The following is a 24,995-nucleotide window of genomic DNA, read 5'->3' as shown; positions in this document are numbered from 1 at the left end:
TCACCTCACATCGTTAAAACACAAAAATGATCAAACTCTTGGATGGACACACATGCAGCTGCTAGGGCAATGTTAGCTGGTTGCTAAGGGTTTCAGACTGGTTTCTAAGCAGGTACTAGACAGACTAAACTTCAGGTGCCTCTGGGTTAGGATTGATTGAAAGATTTTCATTCAATATAATTAAAGAGTTTATTTTGATATTAGTCGAACATCATTAATGAACCTTCCTTTTAGTTTCACTGGTCATTATGTGTGTTCGGCTTCATGCGGCGCTGCAGGAAATGACAGGCGGATGACATCACATTACACACGCTTGATGGTGATGTCATCCACCTGTCTGTTCTGTCGAACATGCCCGTTATCTCATGGCTCTCTGAAATACTTGATTCTGATTGGTCACTCGTCACATGCTGAGGTCTCTTATCTCCAGGGCTGTGATAAGCGTTGCAAAACGTTTTTTAAACTGATGACACGAGAGTTGAACTATGGCAGCTGAGAAGGCCAATCATTGTGTCTGGTCCCTGACCTAGAAACACAATTTCGCCCCTGATTCATATTCAATTTGGAATAAAAAGGACATACTTTATAAACATACAAAATTTTCTTTTCTTTAATAGCTGGTTTAAAAACAATATTATTTTCGTATCTCAACTTTTTAATCACAATGGTTCAATATTCTTAATGGTTCGAATTCCTGTAACCCCTAAAGAGTTTGCATTTGTGCCTGATGCAATTCCCAAAGCAGTTCTTTTGTTTTTCAAAGGTTTTTCTTTTACGTCATAATCTTGTCACTCTTTGGACCTAGAACAATGCTTCTCTTCTAATAAAACCAAAAATGAGAGAATCAGAGGTTTTTTTCAGCAAGACTTGGTTTCTTTGCCATTCTTACTGGAAATTGTAAATGATATCCCCTGGAAAAAGGTTTGGACTTTATCACACAAACACTGAATAACAAACAACTGAAAGAGGTTATCTTCGAAATTGATTTTATCCAGACAATTGTTCTCTCAAAAGACTAAAAAATGATATTGATACAAACTGCTCTTTTTGTTTCGAGAAATTTGAAACATCAGAACATTTGTTTTGAATCACTGTGTTCTTTTTGAAGAATTTTCAGAGCCTGATGAAATCGTTATAAATACTGCAAAATAAACACTTGATGTTACAGTCACTGCCCTCGCAATTGTTGTGAATACAAAGCTGCAGCGGACACATTTGTACATGACTGTGACACTCTTGACACACCCACCAAACAAGAGAAAATGTAAATAACATTATATTATAATAATATTTAGTCATATGGTCAATAGGGATCACTCTACATAAACTACACAACTGTTCATCTGTTACAGACCAGTGTTTGTCATCGAGTGTGTTTCTGCTCCAAACATCTGCGTCATCGAAACACACAATAACATGATGATAAACTCACATCTTACATGTACACACCCCTCACATTCAAATGAATTGTCGTCTGTAAAACGGATGTATTTTTATTTTTTTAGTTCGCTGGTATTCCTCTAAATTTGAAATGCTTTGCAACTCCTGAAGTTTTGAGTTCGCTGTGCATGGGATGAAAATCTGAAGCCTTTTCAATTGTCATGAAACATCACAGATGGTCAGAATGGACGAAATGAGTCAAATGTAAAAAACATTTCCACGAACCTGAGAGGACGAACTGACCCGAGATCAGCTGCACGAGAGACATGAACGCCACCTTGTGACAGATCTGAGAACCGCATCACGTGATGAACCTCTTCACCTGTCTCAACATAATGACATCATACAGTGACACTGTGATGTGCTGCATATACTGTGTGTGCGTAACTATCTACTCGAAGCCATTAAAACTGTTTTTACTCTTCAGTTATATTCGGTGTTCAAGGATAAAACCTCACACATGAGCTACACACACAGGGAGTACTCTGGCATTGCTTTGAAAAAGAGAGAATGGATTGTATTTTAGAAGAAACAAACAAAAGAAACAATGAAAACACACAGACAAAACAAATGAACACACTTCTACACAGTACAAACATATTTACAGTTTAGTCTAACAGACTGAGTACAGAGATTCTAGTAAACCTGTCATTTGTTTTGACAATATCAGACTGAATCATTTCATCACTTTAATCTCTGTCATGTCATCCAGCATTTTCATTTTTCTGCAAATATTTGCTTAAGATGGTTTCTTTCCCGATTCTATTGTCACATGAAAACTTGCTTCCTCCGGGCGTCATGAAACAATCTGTGTCACGTCTCAAACATAACCTCACCAGAAGGAATGCTGGTTATTCTAAATGAACATACAGTTTGTTTGTCTCTGGATGTTAAACTGACCTGACAGCTGTGCACCTGAACACCTGAACATTTTGTCAGTTCATCATCAGACAGACAGACTTTCTCTTGACCCATTGGGTCTAAACAGTTCTCATGGCTTGATTTGGCTTTTGGACCCCCGTCTGATATTCTCGCAGAGTCTCCTCCAGCTCACAAATACACAGCCGGGCCGCTCGCGTCCACCCGAGGGCTGTTTTAAACCTTCACGGGGAGAGAGAAGTGAAATGAGTCAGTGAGAGGTTGTGCTCTTCTGACCTTAGACCGGTGCTGTGTGAGTTCATTCACCTGTGCAGGAGTTGTCGGGCTTGGCGGGCCGCGGGTCGATGTCTCTGAAGCGCAGCGTCACAGAACTCTGCAAGCGTGCAGTAACATTGCTCTCGAAGTGCGTTGTGGCTGCACGTCTCCCACCAAGGAAGCTCGCTGACATAACGGCACGCCGCCAGAACAAACTCCAGAACCTTCTGCCACTCTGCCCTCTGCACCAGCAACCTGCCTCCATCCTGACAGGAGCGCTGAACACACATAACACACAACAACAACATCTCATGAAGTGATGATGACATGTACACGGATGATGATTTCTGATCAATCCTATTGGTTGAACTGGAAAAAAAGGAGTAGAATTTCAGACTCATTCTTTACCTTTAGTTCAAAGAATTGTGTCTCTACTGTGTGGTGATTCTGGTATCACGGATTGAATTGCGAGATGATTTTATATATATAAGAGTGCGGTTAAAATGCGGATGTTTCTCACCTTAAAAGCCATCAAGTGCGGTCGAGCTTTCCTATAACAGTGAGGATCACGATTGGAGCTGAGACGAGAATAAGGAATGGATCTGTACACGCTGGTCTTCTTTTGATGCAGATCTTCCAGTAAGATCTTCAGGTCAGTCGTGAGAGAGCTGGACGTCATCTGAACAGACTGAAATCATATGACAGTGTAACACTTGAATGACATCACCACACATTACAGTACACAGGATCTGCAGTACGCATGTGTGTCACCTGCTCAGCGAGCGTCAGGCTGTCGAGCAGCCCGCTGGAGACTGACGTCTGACACGCGTCTTTCCTGAAGTGCAGGAGCCTTCGAGAACCTCTGTCCACTTCCCATGAACACAAGACAAACCATCACTGCTGATGTCACCAGATAAAGTGAGACAGAAGAACATGATTCAGTACTCACACGCTCGCCCGGGTTCAGCAGGACGCACGTGTTTTCTGCGTCTCGTACCAGGAGCTGGACGGGAACACAAAATATCGATGTAGGATCTCCTCAGACGTCCTGCAGACAACAGTGATCCAGACGTGAACACACACACACACAGAGCAGAGGTGATGACTTCAGCAAGCTGGGAGCAACTGGAAGTCTTTGCTCGAGGACACTTCAGTCACTTCCTGACAGCACTGAAAATCAAACCTGTGACCTTCAGATTATCATTCTAATCATATGAGAGTAAACCTCTCCACTCTATTACATCATCATCATCTTCATCACATGTGTTTGTGATGTCTGCTGTGTCACACATTCGTGCGCGCGCACACAATTATTCATAATATGACATCATTTTTCCTTTGGTTAGTGTGGATATCATATCACAGATATCATTAAAGGGACAGTTCACCCAAACATAAAAACTCTGTCATCGTTTTTTCACACCAGTATACGTGTCTGTGTTCGGCTGAACTATATAGATATATATATATATATATATAATAGGAAGAATGTCAGTAACTCATATAGTATATATTATCCCTACTATGGCAGTTACAGTTTTTTACGATTGCTAAACGATGTGCAAAACTCTATCTACAGTCTGCACTACCAACAGTCACCTGAGCTAAACTCTTCACATCACCTGCACAACTCATTCAAAGCAACACAACTCTTAACACACGGCTCAGTGCAGCCAAACACAATACACAACCCTCACTGAGATAACACACACTGTCACTCACAACACACTGAGAGGAAAAACACCAATACACAAAATACAAACTTTTCATCTTTACAGTTTCAACAATTTCAGTGACTTCATACAAAGTCATATTTCTCCTCTTCCTCCTGTTGGGGTCGGCCTTTGGGTCCTGTTGTAAAAATATATTTTACAGTCAAACTTACTGTAATATATCTGTGTAAATATTCTATAATTGCAATAGAAAATAAATTCCTGTAATGTTTTCATTTACTGTAAGGATGTGACTCTCAGCTGTTTGTATGATGGAACATTCACATTACAGATGCCACTGTGGATCTTTGCAGATTGACCCTTAACCCTTCCTCTCTCAATGAGAGACCATGATCCACCACAGGGTCTATAAGTGAAGCTTCATCTGAAATAACAGCTCTGTGTCTTCTGTGTCTTCCTCCACGCATCTGCCTTCTCCCTGCCACCCTTCTCCCTCCACGAACCCGTCTTCATTGTTCCATTTCCAAAATTAGTCTTTCTGAGCTCTACCTTATATTTATATATATATATGTATATGTGTGTGTGTGTTCACTAAAAACTCAAAGTGTTTCAAAGGCACAAGGCTGAAATCTATTCTGTTTTGAATGTGTGGTTCACAGTTTTGACCAGTGGCGGCCGGCCAATAGAGGGCGCTAGGGCGCCGCCCCCCTTAAGCCACAAAAAAAAAAAATTAAAACAATTAAAACAAAAATAGTAATAATAATGAGAAAAACATCAGTATGTCAATATTTGTGTGTTTTAAATATGGAATGCACCCAGTAATACATGTAAAATATGATACAAAATCATATTTGCAACCTTTCCTCTGCCTGTCTGACCGCTTCATCAGCTCTGGGGCGATAGAGAAAGCGCCCCAAGGAGGCGGGTCTATGTAGCAGTTAAGCCAATTGCTAATTTAAGATATGAATGTATGACATAAAATTTAGCCAATCAGCGTTCTTAAATAGAATCCAAGAAGGGCGATCATTTTATCGCCCCAAGCCCTGATAAAATAAGGACTGGGCTCTAGGGGCGCCATTTTTACTAAACGACAATGGCGATCGCGGACGTTACTCCTCCAAGACCCAACCCTAACTCGGTGAAATCTCTCCTCCAAGATCCGTTTGAGAGGAGAACTTTGTCGGAGAAAGTTCGGGTGAAAGAGCTGGGCCCAGATCAACCTGACCTCTCAATCAAACAGCAGGCTAGCGAAAAAGGGAAGCAGTATATGCGCGGCTTCTCCCGTAGCTTCACACACACACACACACACACACACGTTTCTTTGTATATAGTTGACCTTAGCATAAAAATCATTCAGTTATATATGGTACTCTAAAAAATGTTAATAGTGTGTTTGCTAATATTACTCTATATATGTTTTGTATCAATTAATTGTTGCAGTTCTGGAGCACATTAACAATTAGTTACATTTAGTTTGATCATAAAATACTTAATGCTATTCTTCCAAAGGTTTGAGTTCAGCCACTTGATATCCATTTCTATATTATACATCCTTTATACAGTGTAAGAATTCCTATAAACTTTATAATAATTTAATGTTATTGTCCACTTTCCACTCTGTTCTGACAGCATGCATATTGTGTTGCCTATTTACTACCAATGGCACCAACAGCCTTTCCAAAAGATGTTACTTATATGTAGAAATAGTCAATTGTTTACAAGTTCAGTTTAAATGCAAATAAAAGGCTTGTGTTTGTGCATCATGATGTTTATGTTTTTGTGTACGAATGCCTCAACTTTTTAATATTGGCATTAAATAATTACTGACTATTTCACTGAGCACTGCTGTCCTGCAGTTTGTGTTAAATTTTATTGCGATGGTTACGGAAACAAAAAAGAATGGCACAGCCCCACCGAGAATATTTTTCACCAGCCGCCACTGGTTTTGACAGCAGTGTGTTAGCATGTGAACAAAGTGCTGTAAATCCACAGTGTTGTGCAGGTTGTGGGATAAGTGTGTAGAGTTTTGAAAACTGTGTTCAAGCAATGAAAACTGAACTAGAGTTTGGTCCACATGAACTGCTGCTGTGCAGACTGGAGTTAGAGTTTTGCACATGTGACTCTAGTTGTGCTCGCTGTCGTTTAGCAATGGAAAAAAACTGTAATGAAGGATGAGATCTATTCGGCCGAACACAGACACTTATACTGGTGTGAAAAAACCTGAGGGTGAGAAAACGATGACAGAGTTTTTATGTTTGGGTGAACTGTCCCTTTAAACATCATCTCTCTGATCCTCACTTTAAACATGATGACACGTGTATGTTACATTATATGTATAAAGATATCAAGTCTATATTCACCTGTGAGTTTGACCTGTGGCTCTGTGATCTCCATTAACACAGATCTCTGATCAGTCATTTCAAAACACGATCTTCTCTTTACAAACTTAAGCTAAAATAATCTAAACAGATGGGAAATAGTCTTTTTACAGAGATAAAAACAAATGAAACATGAATGAAATGAAGCCGTGAACTCTTACAAGAGATAAAGAAGTTTCCTCAGTGTGCGCGCGCTTTATTCATTCAGCACGACTCCTCCCACAACACTTGCCGCGCGGCGGGGCTTGAGAATACTGGATTCTGATTGGCGCATTACTGTGACGAGCTGACTTTTGATTTGCTCACAGCAGTGCTGAGTTGGAAGTCATGTGGATGACTCGTCAATGCTAAACTGCGCTCAACGTGTATTGACGCTGATAAAATGTATTGAGTGGTAAATTTGAATGTTTTTTTTCTGTGCTTAAATATAGTTTCTGTATAACCCTGGCCTCTTGTAATGACTATTACTGTTTTATGCTAAAATACATTTACTGTTAGAGTTAAATCTGTTGTATTAAGTTATATGCATGTATATTTATTGTATATGTTATGATAGAAGAGAGAGAGGGGAACAGTGCTAGACAGATGCTCTGGAGCTTAGTTCTGGTGTCTCATATATTCCTCATGAAACATGTTGATAATAATAAAGTGAATTTTAATTACATGTCATTGAAAAATACACTTACATTCAGCACCATAAACATAATGGTCAGAAGCTTTCACAGTAAATATAAACTAGATACAAAGTCTCATTACAGCACCAGAAAACAAACAAATGTGAAATAAACAACAAGTCTCTTTTCTCATGATAAACGGGTGTGTTCAGGATTTGGTGGCTTGTTGAGGTTGTTGGACACGTTTCCCATGATTCAGTGCGGTTTGAGCGCCACTGTTCGACCCTTTGGCTGCTGCACTGTGACCTTTGGGTTTGGGGATTCTGGTCGGTCCAGGACGACGGAATGATTCCAGAGGAACCTGTCAGAGCAGAAATGAAAAATAAAAATCAAGCTGTGTGTTGTGAATGCAGCTCACTCTTCTTTTAATGTTTTATTACTTGTAAAATCTAAAGCTGACCAGATTCCACTTGTAAAACTGAGTTTCTGTGTTTAATTGTTTTTTAGAAACTGAACTGAAAACTCGGTGTTGACAGAGATGAACTGTAGTCTATATGACCACAAGATGGTGCTGCTGTCACTTTAACGGTCACTTCTGACACCATACAAACACAGGGATCAATGTGCGCTTCTTCTCATCTGTGGATGATATTTCAATGATTTTTATTCATTTCTTTTTAATCTCTTTGTGTTTAAAAATGATATTCTGCAGCTGTTGAAGTGATGCTTATATTCCCAACACAGCAAGAATGATGCGAACACCGTAAAGTGATGTCAGCGTCTAAACACTCAGCAGCGGTTGGTTTCCCAGGCAGGGATTAGGTCAGGCCAGGACTTGGTTAGAATAGGATATTTATGTTTTTTCCAAACCCAGAACTTTATTGAAGCTCACGCTTACAATATCATTTAATACACTGTTCTGTGAACAATATTGCATTTGATTTTGTTTGGAAGGATGTTTACTGTTTGAAAGTTTCTCACTGATGTCTGCAGATATGTGGGTCACGCTGTAGTTCTGCAGCGAGTCAGAGGGCATGAACATGCACATAATGACCCTTCATTAAACCAGAGACAAGCCACCGTCTCCACGGCATCTGCTGTCACTATAGAAACCAAACAGGAGCTCTGTTTTGAGCCCTCCACTCATGTCCTGCTGCAGAAACATTTCTGTTACTTTGTTTCAAGTTTCATGTGACTTTCTGTCAGATCTTCATCTGTGATCTCAGACAGTCTGGTTCACGCTGGTCTGGTCAATCATAGCAGCTCTCAAACACTCAATGAACATGCAGTTTATATAGTCAGGCAACAAGAGCACAGGAGTACACACACAATCCAGACAGCACAAATTCCAGTATGAATCGATTCAATGCTGGATATCGTTCTCAAAGTACATGAATGGTTTAGATCTTACTTGTCAGACAGACATCAATTTGTCCATTTAAATGGGGAATCATCAAATCTAACGCAAGTAAACTATGGATTAACTCAGGGATCAGTTCTGGGACCCCTGCTGTTCTCCATATACATGCTTCCCCTCGGAAACATTATTAAAAACATGGAATCAGCTTCCATTGCTATGCAGATGATACTCAGCTATATATCTAATCAAGACCAGATGATTCCTCCCAGCTATCCAAATTGGCAGAGTGCATTGAAGATATACAACATTGGATGACCTGTAATTTCCTTCTTTTAATTTCTAATAAAACAGAAATATTACTTATCGGACCAAAGACACGCAAAACAAATATTTCTGATTATAAACTGCAAGTTGAAGGATGTACTGTGACTCCAACAAATACAGTAAAAGATCTAGACGTTATATTAGACAGACACCTGTCATTTAGAAATCACATCTCAAATGTCACAAAAACAGCCTTTTTCCACCTAAGAAATGTTGCCAAGTTACGAAATATTCTGTGTGTTGCTGACGCGGAGAAGCTTATTCATGCATTTATGACCTCAAGACTTGACTACTGTAATGCTCTACTTAGTGTTTGTCCTTCATCATCAATAAACAAACTACAGTTAGTTCAGAAAATACCATCACATAACCCCAATGTTATCAACCCTTCACTGACTACACATTAAGTATCGTATTGACTTTAAAGTTCTTTTAATCACTTATAAAGCCTTAAAGGGTTTAGCCCCTACCTACCTAACAGAGCTTCTATCACACTACAACCCATCACGCTCTCTAAGATCTCAAAACTCAGGACTTTTGATAATACCTAGAATAACTAAATCCACCAAACTCTGGAACAGCCTTCATGATATTATTCGAGGATCAAACACACTCGCCCAATTTAAATCTAGATTAAAGACGCATCTTTACAGCCAAACATTCACTTAATGCAAATATGATAAATAAACCACCGGGAGATGCTGACATTAGATATTATTTACTAGAATAATTAGATTTATTATATAACACACCATGTAGTGTGTTTTACCCTTTTTTGGGGTTTTTCGTTCTTCCCCTGTAAAGCAGCTTTGGAACAATGCAAATTGTGAAACACGCTATATAAATAAAACTGAATTGAATTGAATGAATGCGCACACACATGCGCCCACGAATCATGCTGCATGTGAATATGTGCGTGTGGGCATATGTGCGTGAATATGTGCGTGAATATGTGCGTGTGGGCATATGTGCGTGAATATGTGCGTGTGGGCATATGTGCGTGAATATGTGCGTGTGGGCATATGTGCGTGAATATGTGCGTGTGGGCATATGTGCGTGAATATGTGCGTCTGGGCATATGTGCGTGAATATGTGCGTCTGGGCATATGTGCGTGAATATGTGCGTGTGGGCATATGTGCGTGAATATGTGCGTCTGGGCATATGTGCGTGAATATGTGCGTCTGGGCATATGTGCGTGAATATGTGCGTGTGGGCATATGTGCGTGAATATGTGCGTCTGGGCATATGTGCGTGAATATGTGCGTGTGGGCATATGTGCGTGAATATGTGCGTGTGGGCATATGTGCGTGAATATGTGCGTGTGGGCATATGTGCGTGAATATGTGCGTGTGGGCATATGTGCGTGAATATGTGCGTGTGGGCATATGTGCGTGAATATGTGCGTGTGGGCATATGTGCGTGAATATGTGCGTGTGGGCATATGTGCGTGAATATGTGCGTGTGGGCATATGTGCGTGAATATGTGCGTCTGGGCATATGTGCGTGAATATGTGCGTCTGGGCATATGTGCGTGAATATGTGCGTGTGGGCATATGTGCGTGAATATGTGCGTCTGGGCATATGTGCGTGAATATGTGCGTGTGGGCATATGTGCGTGAATATGTGCGTGTGCGCATATGTGCGTGAATATGTGCGTGTGGGCATATGTGCGTGAATATGTGCGTGTGGGCATATGTGCGTGAATATGTGCGTGTGGGCATATGTGCGTGAATATGTGCGCGTGGGCATATGTGCGTGAATATGTGCGCGTGGGCATATGTGCGTGAATATGTGCGCGTGGGCATATGTGCGTGAATATGTGCGCGTGGGCATATGTGCGTGAATATGTGCGCGTGGGCATATGTGCGTGAATATGTGCGTGTGGGCATATGTGCGTGAATATGTGCGTGTGGGCATATGTGCGTGAATATGTGCGCGTGGGCATATGTGCGTGAATATGTGCGCGTGGGCATATGTGCGTGAATATGTGCGTCTGGGCATATGTGCGTGAATATGTGCGTGTGGGCATATGTGCGTGAATATGTGCGCGTGGGCATATGTGCGTGAATATGTGCGCGTGGGCATATGTGCGTGAATATGTGCGTCTGGGCATATGTGCGTGAATATGTGCGCGTGGGCATATGTGCGTGAATATGTGCGTGTGGGCATATGTGCGTGAATATGTGCGTGTGGGCATATGTGCGTGAATATGTGCGTGTGGGCATATGTGCGTGAATATGTGCGCGTGGGCATATGTGCGTGAATATGTGCGCGTGGGCATATGTGCGTGAATATGTGCGCGTGGGCATATGTGCGTGAATATGTGCGTGTGGGCATATGTGTGTGAATATGTGCGTTATCCTACTTTACCTGATTCACAATCATGAAATATGAAACATGTATGACACGTTTGTATTTTACTATATTTGTGGATAAATGTGTTCTTTTAAAGAAACGACATCATCAATCTGACCGCTTCTGTGTCTCATCAGAATGCAAAACTCAAACATTTCATAAAAAAATCAAGCCTCTGTGAATATTCTCACTTTAATTATTCAACTTGAAAAACAACATAAAATGCAAATCATGTGGCAAATAAAATTCAAAAGAAACTGTACATCAATCAGTGATTTTTAATGAAACAGCAAACACAGTAAGTGCACTGGAGTGAGTGAACTTTAGTTTTACACATCATGCACATCAACACGTCATTCATTATTAATGAAAGAGAATCACAGAAAACAAGTGAGGGTCTGGAGGGCAGCAGATCGAGGCGGGGAGGCGGTACACTACTTTACTGAGTTTGAGTCAGTCACAGATATTACTTACGGTAATTTGTGCGGGTCGTGAGATTGGACCGGATGTGGGTTTGATCACAATGCTGCTGGTAATTGTGCTGTTGTTCTTGGCTGTGGAGCCATTGTTCAGTACGGGAACTCTCTGCTCCGGCCCGAGCGAGTAATAGGGGCCGATGGTTTTGGCCGTGGCATTCACAGATTGAATGTACGGGCTTCCTAAGTGAATGTGGATTTTGTTGTCGTCAGTGGTTATGACGTTGGGACCCGAGCTGTTGGACCTCTGGAGCTTCCAGCTGCTCTGCCGTTCTGGGCTCACGCGGAAAACGCTATGACCTCCCGTGAGCTCTGGCGACTCGACGGACTGCGACCTGTCGGGGGAGCCGGTGGTAACGGACACTATCTGAATGGGGGACAAGGCTCGGTCCGGGCTTACCGATCCACAGGAGTTAGAGGTCAGAGAACGGGAATAGGCAGCCACGGTGAGTGGTGACATGGAGCGATCGGGCGTGCAGGGGCCGCAGGGACCCTCGGGGGTAGGCGAACCCTTGGCCTTGCTTGAAGGTGAGATGGACGGACTCTGAACGATGGTGATCCTCTGTTTGGGAGAAGTGCCGCTCCTGGGGATGACGGCAGTGCTGGTGAAGGACTGAGCGCTCTCGGCGGTGGGACTCGTGATCTCTAGAGTGGCCGTGTTGTGCCCGTGGTCGGGGGTCACTTTGATGTGGAGAGGTTGGCCAGGAGTGTGCGTAAGGAACACGTCGCTTTGTTGAATATGGCCGCTGATCATTGGATGATGATGGTCTCTAGCTGTAAGGAAGGGCCCCCGAGATCTCCTCACATTGTTGTTGTTTAGATTGTTGACATCGTTGATAGGCATTGGAGTGCATTTTGTGAGGTTTATCTCATTGTAATTGACTTGGTCCTCCGGATCACTCTCTACGTACAATCGGCCGTTGACCAGAGCGCGCTCCAGTGGCGGAAGGTTCTTGTAGTTTGGGGACAGACTGTCTGGCGGGTCGGTCTGCACCTCCTTTGACGACACTTGGAGATCTGAGAAGCGTCTTCCGTTCATGCCTGGCCGTAGACTTTTACTGAAACGACGGTATCTCTCGAGTTCTCGCGTGAGCGACTCCATCTCCCTGGCCAGCTCTTTGTTCCGAACCTCTTGCTGGGAGAGTTTTCTCTGTAGGGTAGCGTGGTCCGTTTTCAAGCGGCAGATGGATTCCTCTGTGCCCATATACTCATGGATCTTCTCTTTCAGAGCTTCAACCTCTCGAGTCAGATGACTGGATTTTGCCTCCTCCTCTTTGAGACGCTTATACAGGACGTGCTCTTGGTTGGATTCTTCTTTCTCAGCCAGCTGGTATTTGGAAAGCTCCTTCCTGGACATCTCCAGTTCCTCCATCAGAGCTTTTGCCCGCTCTTGTTCGTTGGAATATCTCTTTTCCAGCGATTCAAACTCACCCTCCGTCTTTAAGAGATCACCTTCCACCACCTTCATGTCCTTCAGCTTCCTCCGGAGGCGTTCTACTTCCTGCGTCAAATCTTTGACTTTGTTGTCTTCCTGTTGGTAGCGGTAAGGAAGCGAAGTCTTCGTGTTCTCCTCCTTGGATTTGTTCCTCAGCAGTTCTCTCTCCACCGCCTCTAAGGACTGAAGTCTTTTCTTCATCATGCTAACTTTGGACTGAAGGTCAGTGTTTTTCTCTTCCTCGGCTTTGAGCTGACCTTTGAGTTCATCCCTCTCTCGAGTGGCGACACACATCTTCTCCTCCAGCTCAGCCTTTGACCTCAGCGTCTTCTTACTCTCTTCGATCAGCTTCTCGGTGACAGTGTTGACCATGTCTTGTTCAGCCTGCAGTTTGCCGGTGCTCTTTTGCACTTTATCCTCCATCAGCTTCAGTTTTTCAGACATAGTTTTGCGCTCGTCCACGAGCATGACTGTGAGCGTTTTCAGTTTGGTCAGGTCCTCTTTCAGCGTCTGCTCTGTCTTCTCCAAATGGACCTCGACAGCCTCGAGCTCTTTGATTCGCACTCGTAACACGTCGAGTTCACTGGACATGTGTTTGGTCGTAGCACGCTCTTTCTCAAGGGTGCTTTTCAGTGAACGGCACTCCTGTTTACTCTTTCCCAAAGTGTCCTCCAACTTCTCCAGCTCCATGATCCTGTGATTCAGCTTGTCCACCTCTGCTTTTAAGCTCTGGCTCTGGGTGGACTCCTTCGCCAGCTTTCTGTTCAGGTCCCTGCACGTGTCCTCCATCTTGATCAGCTCCTCATCCTTCCCCTCCATTTCCAGCACTCGTTTCCTCAACTCTTCCACTTCAGATGCCAGGCTGGCGTTGCCGCACTCCCCGCGGCTTATTTTGTCCCGCAGCTCCTGCAGTTCCTCCTCTGCCCTGTGCAAGGTCTTGTTGGTTTCTTCCAGATCGTCTAACTGTCGGCTGAGTGAGGAGAGCTTCTGCCGCAGCTGTCTGTTTTGAGCATCTTCATTATTCAGTTTGGCCGTCATGGCTTCCTGCTCCTGGTGGAAATGGCAGGCCTGGTTGCGTATCTCCTCCTCTAAGCGCAGAACTTTGCTCTCCTCCTCGTGCAGTCGGCTGAGGGCGGCGCTCAGCTCCTCTTGGGTCTGAGCGGCAGTGCTCTGGAGTTCCTGGATCTTTGTCGTCTGTTGGCTCAGCTGCTCTGTAACGCGCTGCTGTTCATCCACGACCAACAGTGCGAAAGACTTCAGCTTGGTCAGCTCGTCCTTCAGATTTGTGACTTTCTTATTGTTCTCTTCTTCCTTTTTCTCCTGGTGAGATTTTTCTTGATCGATAAGCAGCTTCAATCTGGTAACAGAAAAGAGTCAAAGTAAGTAAGGTTTACTTATATAGCACCTTTCACAGACAAGGAGGGGTCACAAAGTGCTTTACAATAAAATAATAGCAATAAAATACTTTACAATAAAAGCATTAAGAGAAATGAAAGCCATCCTCGATTTTCTAGAAATTTCCATGTACGATTTGACTCCTCTTTACACAAAGTTACGTAAAGTGATCAGTACTGGTATTCGGAGGAATATACTGAGGTATAACTGTGAGTAAAACAGAATCAGAAAGTAAGAGTAGGGCAGCGTGTGTTCCAGAGGTGAAAGAGAAACAGAGAGAGAGTTTCTCCACAACACGACAGAGTGGAAATGGAAAGAGTCTCTTAATAAGAGGGTTCCAGCCACCCACCCAATGAACACCACCACCATCCTTCTGTGGTTTACATTGAAAGGAATTCCCCGTCCTCCAAAGGTCATTACTGCCTGTATAAACAAAACCTCTTTGAGCGACTCTGCTCAACAGATATGATGTCACTGTAACTACACGTGTCGCTCACAACCCTTTACAGCTCATGGAAAATCTTTTCTAAGCGATCACATCTAATGATTCTTTTACAATGTTCACGTTTCACTACAGATGTGAGAAACATATGCAACATGCATATTGAGTCACATTATATCGAACATAAATCAAATCAATGTGTGTGAGAGAGAGAGAGAGAGAGAGAGAGAGAGAGAGATTGTTTAATCTTTCAAACACTACAACACACATCACCAGTGTTGGGTGTAACTAGTTACTAAATCATTCATTGCTGTAATTTAATAAATTTTCCCTTGAAAAGTAAAGTAAGGGATTAATGTAATTTTTCTGTAATTTAATTACAGTTACTTCTGATGTAATTGAACTAAATACTGTGTGTACTATATCATATAATAAAATATACAATATAAAATATATGAACGACGCCTGGTTGTTCCATCACAGCGAGGCACCAAATCGTTTGCAAGCTGTGGTGGAATGAACTACCAGCCTCCACCCCAACAGCATCCTTTCAAAAAACACCTCAAAACATCCCTGTTCAACATTTATCTGACTAACCAATAACTGTCTGTCTTGTGTCTATAAAAAACAAATCTGCTTACTCCAGTTGTAATCCTCCAGTATCGTGGCCTTGTGAAATAACGCTAATCTTTAGTGTGTTGACAAAATGTTTATATGCTCTCCTACTTGTGAGTGGCTTTGGATAAAAGCATCTGCCAAATGAATGTAATATATAAATACGACATATATAATATGTATAAAATATAAGTCTAACTAACCTTCATGTATAAATACATTTGTAGTACTTTGGTCAGTTAAGATTACCACTTTATGTAGTTTTATATTATTTATTTATTTGAATGAATTAAAAGAGCCGTTTTATGTCAATCCTTGAATCACTGAACAAATCAATGAAAGCTTTACGTTTTATTACTGTTCGTAGTATTAAAACACATCACTGTTTGTTATATGACAAGGATACATGTATACATCTTTGTATATTCGTGGAAGTTTTCATTGGTTTTGTTTTATTTAATCTGTGGCTAAACACCGTTTTACTTGTTTCTTAGTCTTTCAGATAGAAATTCAAACTACAGTTTACGTTTATATGATTTTTTACATCTTACTTTTACTCGCGTTCAAACTGAGTTAGGAAAGAAAGGATTTATTTATAGTGACTGTACTTCCGTCTTTTAAATGAGTTTAAGACACTTTTAACAAATGATGTGTTTTGTTCCTTGTTGTGAATTATGATTGTTGTAAAGAGCTTTGAGATTAATTTGTTATATTTGTTATATGTAGCTGCGATCTCTCTTGTAAAAGAGATTTTAATCTCAATGAGTTTTTACCTGGTTAAAAAAAGACTGAATCAAGGTTGATGTAGGATATACAGTAAAAAGTTATTAGTTATTAAATACTTTTTGGAGAGATACATTTTTACAGTAATCTGATTACACTATTGAATATGTCATTAGTAATGAATTACTTTTTCAGAGTAACTTTGCACATCACAACACCACACAGAACAAAACTTATCTGTCAATATAATCATGTTTGCACGTTTGAGAAATCATACAGGAACATTAAGAAACTCTGGAGACATATTCAGGAGAATTGTGTAGTTGTGATCACAGAATGTGATGAAAGACACACAGAAGCAAAACCCACAAGATTTCATCAGTGAGATCTCTGTAGTTCACAACAGACGACCAATCGCATCCTTCACAACTTCTAATAACAGTTCTCAGATGGACTTTCTTTGAATCTGGACGGCCTGATGGACTTGGACGTGTTCTCATTTTTCATGGTGAAAAGGAAAAATCTATGCCATGGAAAAAGACTAACACACACTTGGAAAAGCCTGAGAGAAGGTTTAACGTTTGTCATGAATGAAGGTTTGTAACACCGCGAGACAATCCGACGGAATTAAAAAAACTCTGTGTTTGCGTCCAGTATGTGTGCTCTGTTTCTGCTGAAGATGAGCGCTTGATGTGTCTTTACATGCTCATTATTTCAGGCTGTGTGCTTTCTGAAGCATTGCTGGAATTATAATGTGAAATTAAACAGAACTCTTGTTATGGACGTGAAATGATTGACATGAAATAATGTGTAATGTGTGTCCAGCAGAGGGCAGATGAGACGTGACAGAGATGATCAATCTGAATGATTCAACAATGTCTGTTCAAATGATTTAACACATTCGACACAAGATGAGAACTTCTTCCAGTCATGACACTTCTCTAAAAAAAATCACATTTAGTGGTGCAGAAACGTCAAGTTTTCACAGTGTTTTAAGATGATTGAAGAACTGAATAAAGGTCCTTAGCACTGAACTGAAGCAAACAGATGAAGACATCATCATCATCATCATCATCATCATCATCTTCTTCATCATCATGAGCACGAGAGCAGAAAACACTCAATCATGTGTCCATTCCAGTATTTTTACTCTTAAAGCTTCTCTATGAAACAACATTTCTATGTGATTCTCTGTAAAGCTTCAGGAACACAGATGTTCTGTTACACGAAATGTTTTTCTAGCATCTCACCTCACGTCAGAAGTTTAGAAGCAGCTGTTTAACGGTAGAAAATGTCAAGTGAAGAATGAAACTGCAGCGGTGGCGGCAGCAGTGTGTGTGTGTGTGTGTGTCGTACCTGATGTGTGGTGTGAGCTGATGTCGAGTGTGTTCAGTTAGTCTGTGTTCTGCTGCTGTGATCTGAATCTGAACATTCCAGCACTGAAACTCAACAATGAGACGCTCTGAAGACGCCTGCAAGAGTATGACATCATCAGCACGCCCTTATATGGAGCCCTTCACTGCCATGAGCTCATGTGAGTGTGTGTGTGTGTGTGTGTGTGTTACAGGAGAAGAGAGTATGTGATGGGTTAATGATATCTGGAATTTTATATGTCTGTGTGTGTGTGTGTGTGTGTGTGTGTGTGTGCGCGCGCGTGTGTGCAAATGGATTACAACATTTCCTTCTGGCTTTTGTCACTTGAAGCCATTAATTCAGCTGAAGGGAGACAAATGTACAAACATTTATAAAACACAGGAGAAAAGCAAGGACATATGTAAGAGTTTAAGAGTTTGTTGAGTGAGAAAAACGGACAAAAAAACATCAATGATGAATTGTTTGATCTTTTACCTGTTAGGAATATCCACACCAATGTGACAGAAAGTCTGTTCCACTACAAACTCTTTTTCTTCTTACAAACCTCCACACACAAATCACACGCACATGCACACACATGCACTCACACACACTCACACACGCACACTCACACACACACTCAAACACACGCACGCACGCACGCACGCGCACTCACACGCACTCACACGCGCACGCACACGCACTCACACACGCACACACACACTCACACGCACACACGCACGCACGCACACACGCACGCACGCACGCACGCACACACGCACTCAAACACACTCAAACACACGCACGCACACTCACACGCACGCACACACTCACACACACAACACATGCACTCACACACGCACTCACACACACACGCATGCACTCACACGCACATGCACTCACACACGCACTCACACACGCACGCACTCACACGCACATGCACTCACACACGCACTCACACACACACGCACTCACACACACACGCATGCACTCACACGCACATGCACTCACACACACACGCACTTGACAAAACACTCACACACGCACATGCACTCACACACGCACTCACACACGCACTCACACACACACGCACTCACACACACACGCATGCACTCACACGCACATGCACTCACACACACACGCACTCACACACACACACGCATGCACTCACACGCACATGCACTCACACACGCACTCACACACGCACGCACTCACACGCACATGCACTCACACACGCACATTCACACACACACACAAATATACCGTTTGTACAGTATAAAAATCATTACGCCCATGTAGATAATAGTGTGTGTGTGTGTGACAGGCAGATGTTGATGTGATTCTGGTTGCCTGTAGTTGATTATCTGACAGGAATGACATCATAACCAAACCCATATGAACACATGATCTCACTCTTTAGGAGTGTGTGTGTGTAAAATAACTCACTAAATGTTGTGATTGTACTTCCAGTAAAGAGTTTACACTGCTTATAATTAACAAAAACACTTTTTTCAAAGATCTTTTGTCTGAATAACTGAAGTGATGTCATTCTTACTTGCGTCCCAAACATCAGCTTCACTGTGTCTCTGCGTCTCTCCTCAGGTGTGAAACATGAATGTGAGTGTTTGTATGAAGACATCAGTCTATAATCTTGAATGTCCTGTAATCTGACAGCGAGGTGATGATCTTCATGTCAACTCAAGTCAGTTATTACATCGGAGATGATGAACGGGCCTGTTGTGTGTTTGAGCAGAACTCATCCTCTGAGAGAATCTATAGAAAACATCTCGAGCAACTCTTTCCCAGCGCTGGACATCAATCACGCAGAACTCCACAGAGAAAAGACAAACAACAGCGCTCACACAACTGAACATCACACACACAAGAATCCACAGAAGGCATGAGCGTACGCGTGTGCAGTGATTCTTCAGCGCATGAGCGTTTAATCCAACACTACTCTTTCATTCTCATCCGTCTGATATCCATGCCAGCTGTCAGGTGAGTATTTTCATCTTTTTGTGGTTGAAGTCTCAAGCATCTTATGTTGGATTAAGACTCAGACAGTCGGTGTGTAAGCAGTAATTCTTCTGTCTGCTGCTAAAGTTCCTCCAGCAGATGTAAACCTTCAAAACCATTATCATAACCATTATCAGATGAAACTTAAAAGGGGTATTTCAGAGATGTTTAACACCCTAACGGAATATGACTTTCCTCTTGAAGAATAATGCAGTCGGAGTTATAATACCACGCATCAAGCAGTAGAATGGGGTGTATGTGGAGTCCATCCATCGATCAAAGCACTGCTTGACACGGCTCTGTGGTCTTAACAAATGGTCAATCCATGCGTTTGCTTATCCATATTGACAGCGCTCTTAATGTTAATGTTTCACTTCCCTTATCCCTCAGCTGGGCTTGTTTTTCCAGCAAATGACGCAGTCGCAAGTTCTGGTGATGAACGTGGCATTTTGTTCCAACAGGATGCCGTCTACTCTGTGCGGGAGCTTTACCGGAAAAACAAGCCTCTGGTGCAATTTCAACGAATCTGTTTCAAGCTCATTTATATGTGAAATCCTTTTCAATAGGCATTTTTGGAAATCTGTTTCTGTCAGACAACTCTGATGGGATTTGAACAGCTTTTGGTTTACGTCACGTTCTCATGCCATGTGAAACACCAGGTTAAAAGATAAGCGCGTCATACTTCTCTGCAGATAGAAGGTTGGTGTGTTGTTGTCTGTCTACTGGAGAAGACGGGACGGGAGCACAGAATAAAGCTGCGCATCCCAGCCTCACACGCTTCAGCTTCATTAGACACAGTCTTCCTATAGTAGTCCTCATCATATGGCAAGAAAACCTAACCGCGTTTGACTGATCAGCGTACTGTGAGAGCGCCACAGAGCAGTGTGCTGTTTAATGGCTCTCACAGGGCCTCCCTGTCAACGCAACGGCATCGCCATAGATAAATCAGATATTGCAATAAATGAGAGCGCTGCAGGACACTGAACAGTTGCTATACACAGTGCAGACAATCAGTTATTTCAATTCGATTTCAATCGGATGTGCACAAAAATCTGATTTGGGGTGATGAGTCTGAACAAAGCCTGAGACATTAAGGAGATCTCATCTGTGATTTGTCATTCCAATAGGTCATGTGATCACAGGCTGCACGATCATGGATAAAATTATCATCACGGTTATTTTGCTCAAAGCTTTTTATCACGATTAATAAACATTCTTCTGGGAAGCATAAACCGTTTTCACCATTAAAACAGGATGAATTGTGCAGTCCTAACAAGCTGAACAGGGGTTGAATCACAGGTGAGAAGCGTCATGAAGTGATGCCATCATCAATATCAATTTTATCTTCTGGGACATCATCCACTGGAAATATGTTTTTTTTATGAGATATTTTGATAAATTTAGGAAAACAAACAGTTCTGAGGGACCTCTGACAACCATTTAATGTTCATGTCACTGAAAATGACTCACATTCTTCCAAACATCTTTCTCTGTGCTCATCAGAACAAAGCAATAAATACAGGTATGAAATAACATGAAGGTGCGTGATCATTTGACTTTTGTCTGAGCAATCCCTTTAACAGAAGTGGATGAAACGTCTCGAGTCAAAGTGACTCATTTCATCTCCTGTAACATACGTGACATCAGCCGGAGACCCTGACACACCATCTGCACAACGTCTGCTCAAGATTCCTCTTTACTCCTCAAGTCTTCCTTAGAAGGCAATGACGGAGAAAAGTGAGTGTTTGTGAGGGGGAGAATGTGTGTGCGTTCTCTCACAGATATGTAATCACATTACCACATGCAGCGAACAGCCCGGAGCCAAATGACCTCACGTTCACAGAACCGCTGTCTACACACGAGCACAACCCTGTTCACGGTGTTTCATGAGGCCATGATGAACACTGGACATCAAACATCTTAACTCAGGACAACAGAGTTTCTCATTGACTTCTGACCCTCAGATAAACTCGCATCTGATCTGAAGTAAAGTCACAGCAGACGGACACGCGCAGAAACACAGCGGACAGTCTCGTTCGGCTTTATTTAACTCAGAAATCTCAATCCATCTGAATTCTTAAGGATCCTTTTACACAAACCCCGTCATTGCAACATCAGATACCGTACTGGAGGGATCTATTTTTGTTGAGGTGTATATTTTCAGTCCTGGTGTATTTATAATCCTCAAGACTTATTTTTAAGAGCCATGTAAGGAAACTGAACGCGTCTTTAGCACAAATATAACTATTGATGGAAGGGTTTTCATTAGTAGAGGATCTCTGGCAGAATCTAACACAAAACCAATAATGAAAAGTGAGCCAGTCAGAAAAAGTGAACATTGAAAAGTGTTTTTACAATCACCATTGACCTTCACAACTGCCACACACAGTCACTCATACACACACATTCAGACACTCGTGAACAGTGGCAAAACATTATGTGTGTATGAGTGAGAGTTTGTGTATTAATGTGTGCGTGTGTGTGCTTTGTAACATCTGGTGAGAGTTAGCATGTTTCTTGTGTCTCATGGAGTAGAGCCATTAGATCAGTGACCAATACATCAACACGTCTACAACACACTACATGTGTGTGAGTAAAGAACAGAAAGACAGTTCTGCTGTTCATAAAATGTGTGTGTGCGTGTGTTTGTGTGTGTGTCAGTGTGTAGGTGTGTGTGTGTGTGTGTGTCAGTGTGTCGGTGTGTGTGTACGTGCGTGTGTCACTGTGTCGGTGTGTTTGTAGGTGCGTGTGTTAGTGTTTAAGTGTGTGTGTGCGCGAGAATGTGTGTGTGTGTTTGTGTGTGTGGCAGTGTGTTTGTGTGTGTGTGTCAGTGTGTCGGTGTGTGTGTGTGTACGTGCGTGTGTCACTGTGTCGGTGTGTGTGTACGTGCGTGTGTTAGTGTTTAAGTGTGTGTTTGTGTGCGCGAGAATGTGTGTGTGTGTGTGTGTGTGAGAGTGTCAGAAAGGAAATGATGTCATCTTGCAACAATGCACAGTGGATACTTGTAATGTTTTAATGTTTCTTAATATTTTTAATTAGGGATGCACTGACATGTACATGTTTGACGATAACCGATAATTCTTTATATTGGCCAAAACACAGTATCTAAATATTAATATAAACAAAAGGCAAAAAGCGGTCAGCTGCTTTTATTTAAAAACATTGACTGCACAAAACAAGGTAACTGTTAGTTCTCTTTTACCCTGAAAATCATGTCCCAACCCTACTTTACACTAGTTAAACATTATTTAACCTTCAAACTTTTCTGGTATATTTTTAATATTTCTAGTCCCGAGCAACCCAGAGAAGTGTTCTTAACAGCCACGAGTTGAACAGATCTCGAGACAGAAAGCATTCAGACAGCAGTCTGATTCAAACAATAAGCTTTTGTTCCTATAATTTACATATTCAATAAAACTGTTCCTACATCAAAAATGTTGATGTGAAAGTGAATGATCACGACAGAAAGACAGAACTGTTCTGTATTTGAACTGTAAGAGTGTGTTCACACCGAGCGTGAATGAGGCGTCAAGCGCGAGTGATTTACATGTTAAGTCAATGCAAAGACGCGATAGACGCGCTTGCGACACCCGGAGCTATATGATACGTGTTCATAAAAATAGGAATAAAAAGGATCTTGCTTGGAAGAAAGTGAGTGAGGAGGTCGGAGAATCCGGTAAATTGTAAAAACATTTTCGTGAAGCGAATTTCACTCGCGAATGACGCGAATAGCGCGAATGACGCGTTTTTCACGCGCGAAAAGCGCGAATGAAGCGAATGACGCGAATGACGCGAATGAAGCGAGTAAACACAAAATGTTCAAGCGTCAAACTACTCGCGAATAGCGCGTTTTTGACGCCTCATTCGCGCTCTATGTGAACACACAGTAAGAAGCTTAACCAGAGGAAATTATTTACGATAAGGGTTGGAAATAGTTTTTTTGATACCGGTGCCAAATGAATACTTTTAAAACAGTACCAGTGCCTAAACGTTGCCAAAATCGATAAAGCCACAAAACACCGGTGGATGACATTAAATAACAATACATTCAATTAAAAACAATTATAAAATAGTGCCACCTACTGTGATGAAAGAGTGAAGAGAAATGTCAATGTAACATATATCATATAAGATAATATTATTATATGCATGTGAATTCCTTACATCCTATCTTTCCAAATGTTCTGCCAAAACATAACGCAAACGGTCATGTGACTTTTCTATACGCCACGTGACTTGTAAATACAACAAAAGAAAGTTTCCATTGCAGTTTTGAGAAATATGGCTTTATTGTATTGCCTGAAAAAAACACTTCATGAGAGCGTGAGAACTTGTTTGTGATTTCTTGCATTACAGAAGCGTCATGTGTGTGTCGAATTAACGTTACTTTTACTTTAAATCTCGCCTTATGCGGTTGAAGTTAAAGACTGCGCCATGATAGAGGGAGGGAGAGAGAGCGCGTGTTAAAGGGGCGATGAATCAATACGAGCTTTTGTTATATAAGAGGAGGTCGTATTCAAGCGAACATCCTTTAAGTGTCGGCACTGAAACATCCTTGTTACTGAAACAACAAGTGTTATCGACACGAGGCTCAGCGAACGCCAGATCCTGGATGCACCTATATGTCATAGATAGGTTGAGCACCGCCTCCACAGAAGAATATCAACGCCTACTTCTCTAGCCCCACCCACTGGTTCACCAATGACAGTACTTAAGTAACAATAAACATGCCGTTGAAAAGATCGCTAAATATTGTGCAGTGCCTGGTTTTGGAAGAACACCTTCCTTTATTTAGTGCCAAATAGGCCTAAATAACCTCAAATAAAGACAGCATTAATAAGCATGAAGTGAAAAACTGCTGAGCTTTGAACAGATCACATGACCTCAGTCACTCCTGAAGTACTGAAGAAGTGCAGCATGTGCGTTTACTCATCAACACACCAGCTCACGCTAGCAATGATGAACACTTTAGCGTTTACCGCGGTACGCACTGACCTCTCTCTCTCCTGCTCCAGCAGGCTGGTGAATTCATCGCTCTTCCTCATGAAGTCGTTGTGGTTTGTCTTCTCGCTCTCCAGTCTGTGAAGCGTCTGTCTGTGAGCTTGTTCAACCATCAGCAGTTGTTCCAGCATGCGTCTGTATGTTTCACGCTGTTTCTCCACCAGTCTGTCAAGCTGACACAGAAGAACACGCTAAGAACACGCAGGAATCGTGTCAGGGCGCGCGTGTTGACAGGTGTTGTGTGTTACCTCCGTCATGGG

At 42.1% G+C, this 24,995-nt stretch overlaps 2 protein-coding genes across 2 annotated transcripts in view; both read right to left on the bottom strand.

The window, feature by feature from the left end:
* Nucleotides 1-1,858: 1,858 nt before the first annotated feature.
* On the bottom strand, nt 1,859-6,851 carry LOC306909475 (uncharacterized protein). Its single transcript, XM_079483205.1, has 7 exons — nt 6,787-6,851; nt 6,608-6,708; nt 3,524-3,622; nt 3,346-3,443; nt 3,095-3,262; nt 2,626-2,852; nt 1,859-2,541 (listed from the first exon to the last, which is right to left on the bottom strand). Exons 2-7 carry the CDS (start codon nt 6,663-6,665, stop codon nt 2,421-2,423), a joined length of 771 nt encoding a protein of 256 aa, XP_079339331.1. The 5' UTR covers nt 6,666-6,708; nt 6,787-6,851; the 3' UTR covers nt 1,859-2,420.
* A 410-nt stretch (nt 6,852-7,261) lies between these two features.
* The window catches only part of filip1l (filamin A interacting protein 1-like), a 21,198-nt gene continuing 3,464 nt past the window's right edge, over nt 7,262-24,995 (bottom strand). Inside the window, exons 4-7 of the mRNA XM_079483204.1 lie at nt 24,984-24,995; nt 24,730-24,908; nt 11,754-14,547; nt 7,262-7,600 (exon numbers count right to left, since the gene is read on the bottom strand). The exon at nt 24,984-24,995 is cut by the window's right edge and continues 162 nt beyond it. Of these exons, the coding sequence (XP_079339330.1) occupies nt 7,448-7,600; nt 11,754-14,547; nt 24,730-24,908; nt 24,984-24,995 (3,138 nt within the window). The 3' untranslated portion in view covers nt 7,262-7,447. The remainder of the gene's footprint in view (nt 7,601-11,753; nt 14,548-24,729; nt 24,909-24,983) is intronic.

The sequence above is a fragment of the Barbatula barbatula genome (assembly GCF_947034865.1).
Source record: "Barbatula barbatula genome assembly, chromosome: 20".
Taxonomy (NCBI): Eukaryota; Metazoa; Chordata; class Actinopteri; order Cypriniformes; family Nemacheilidae; genus Barbatula; species Barbatula barbatula.
Note: the sequence above shows the minus strand (reverse complement) of the source record. Positions and strands in the feature narration are given on the sequence as shown.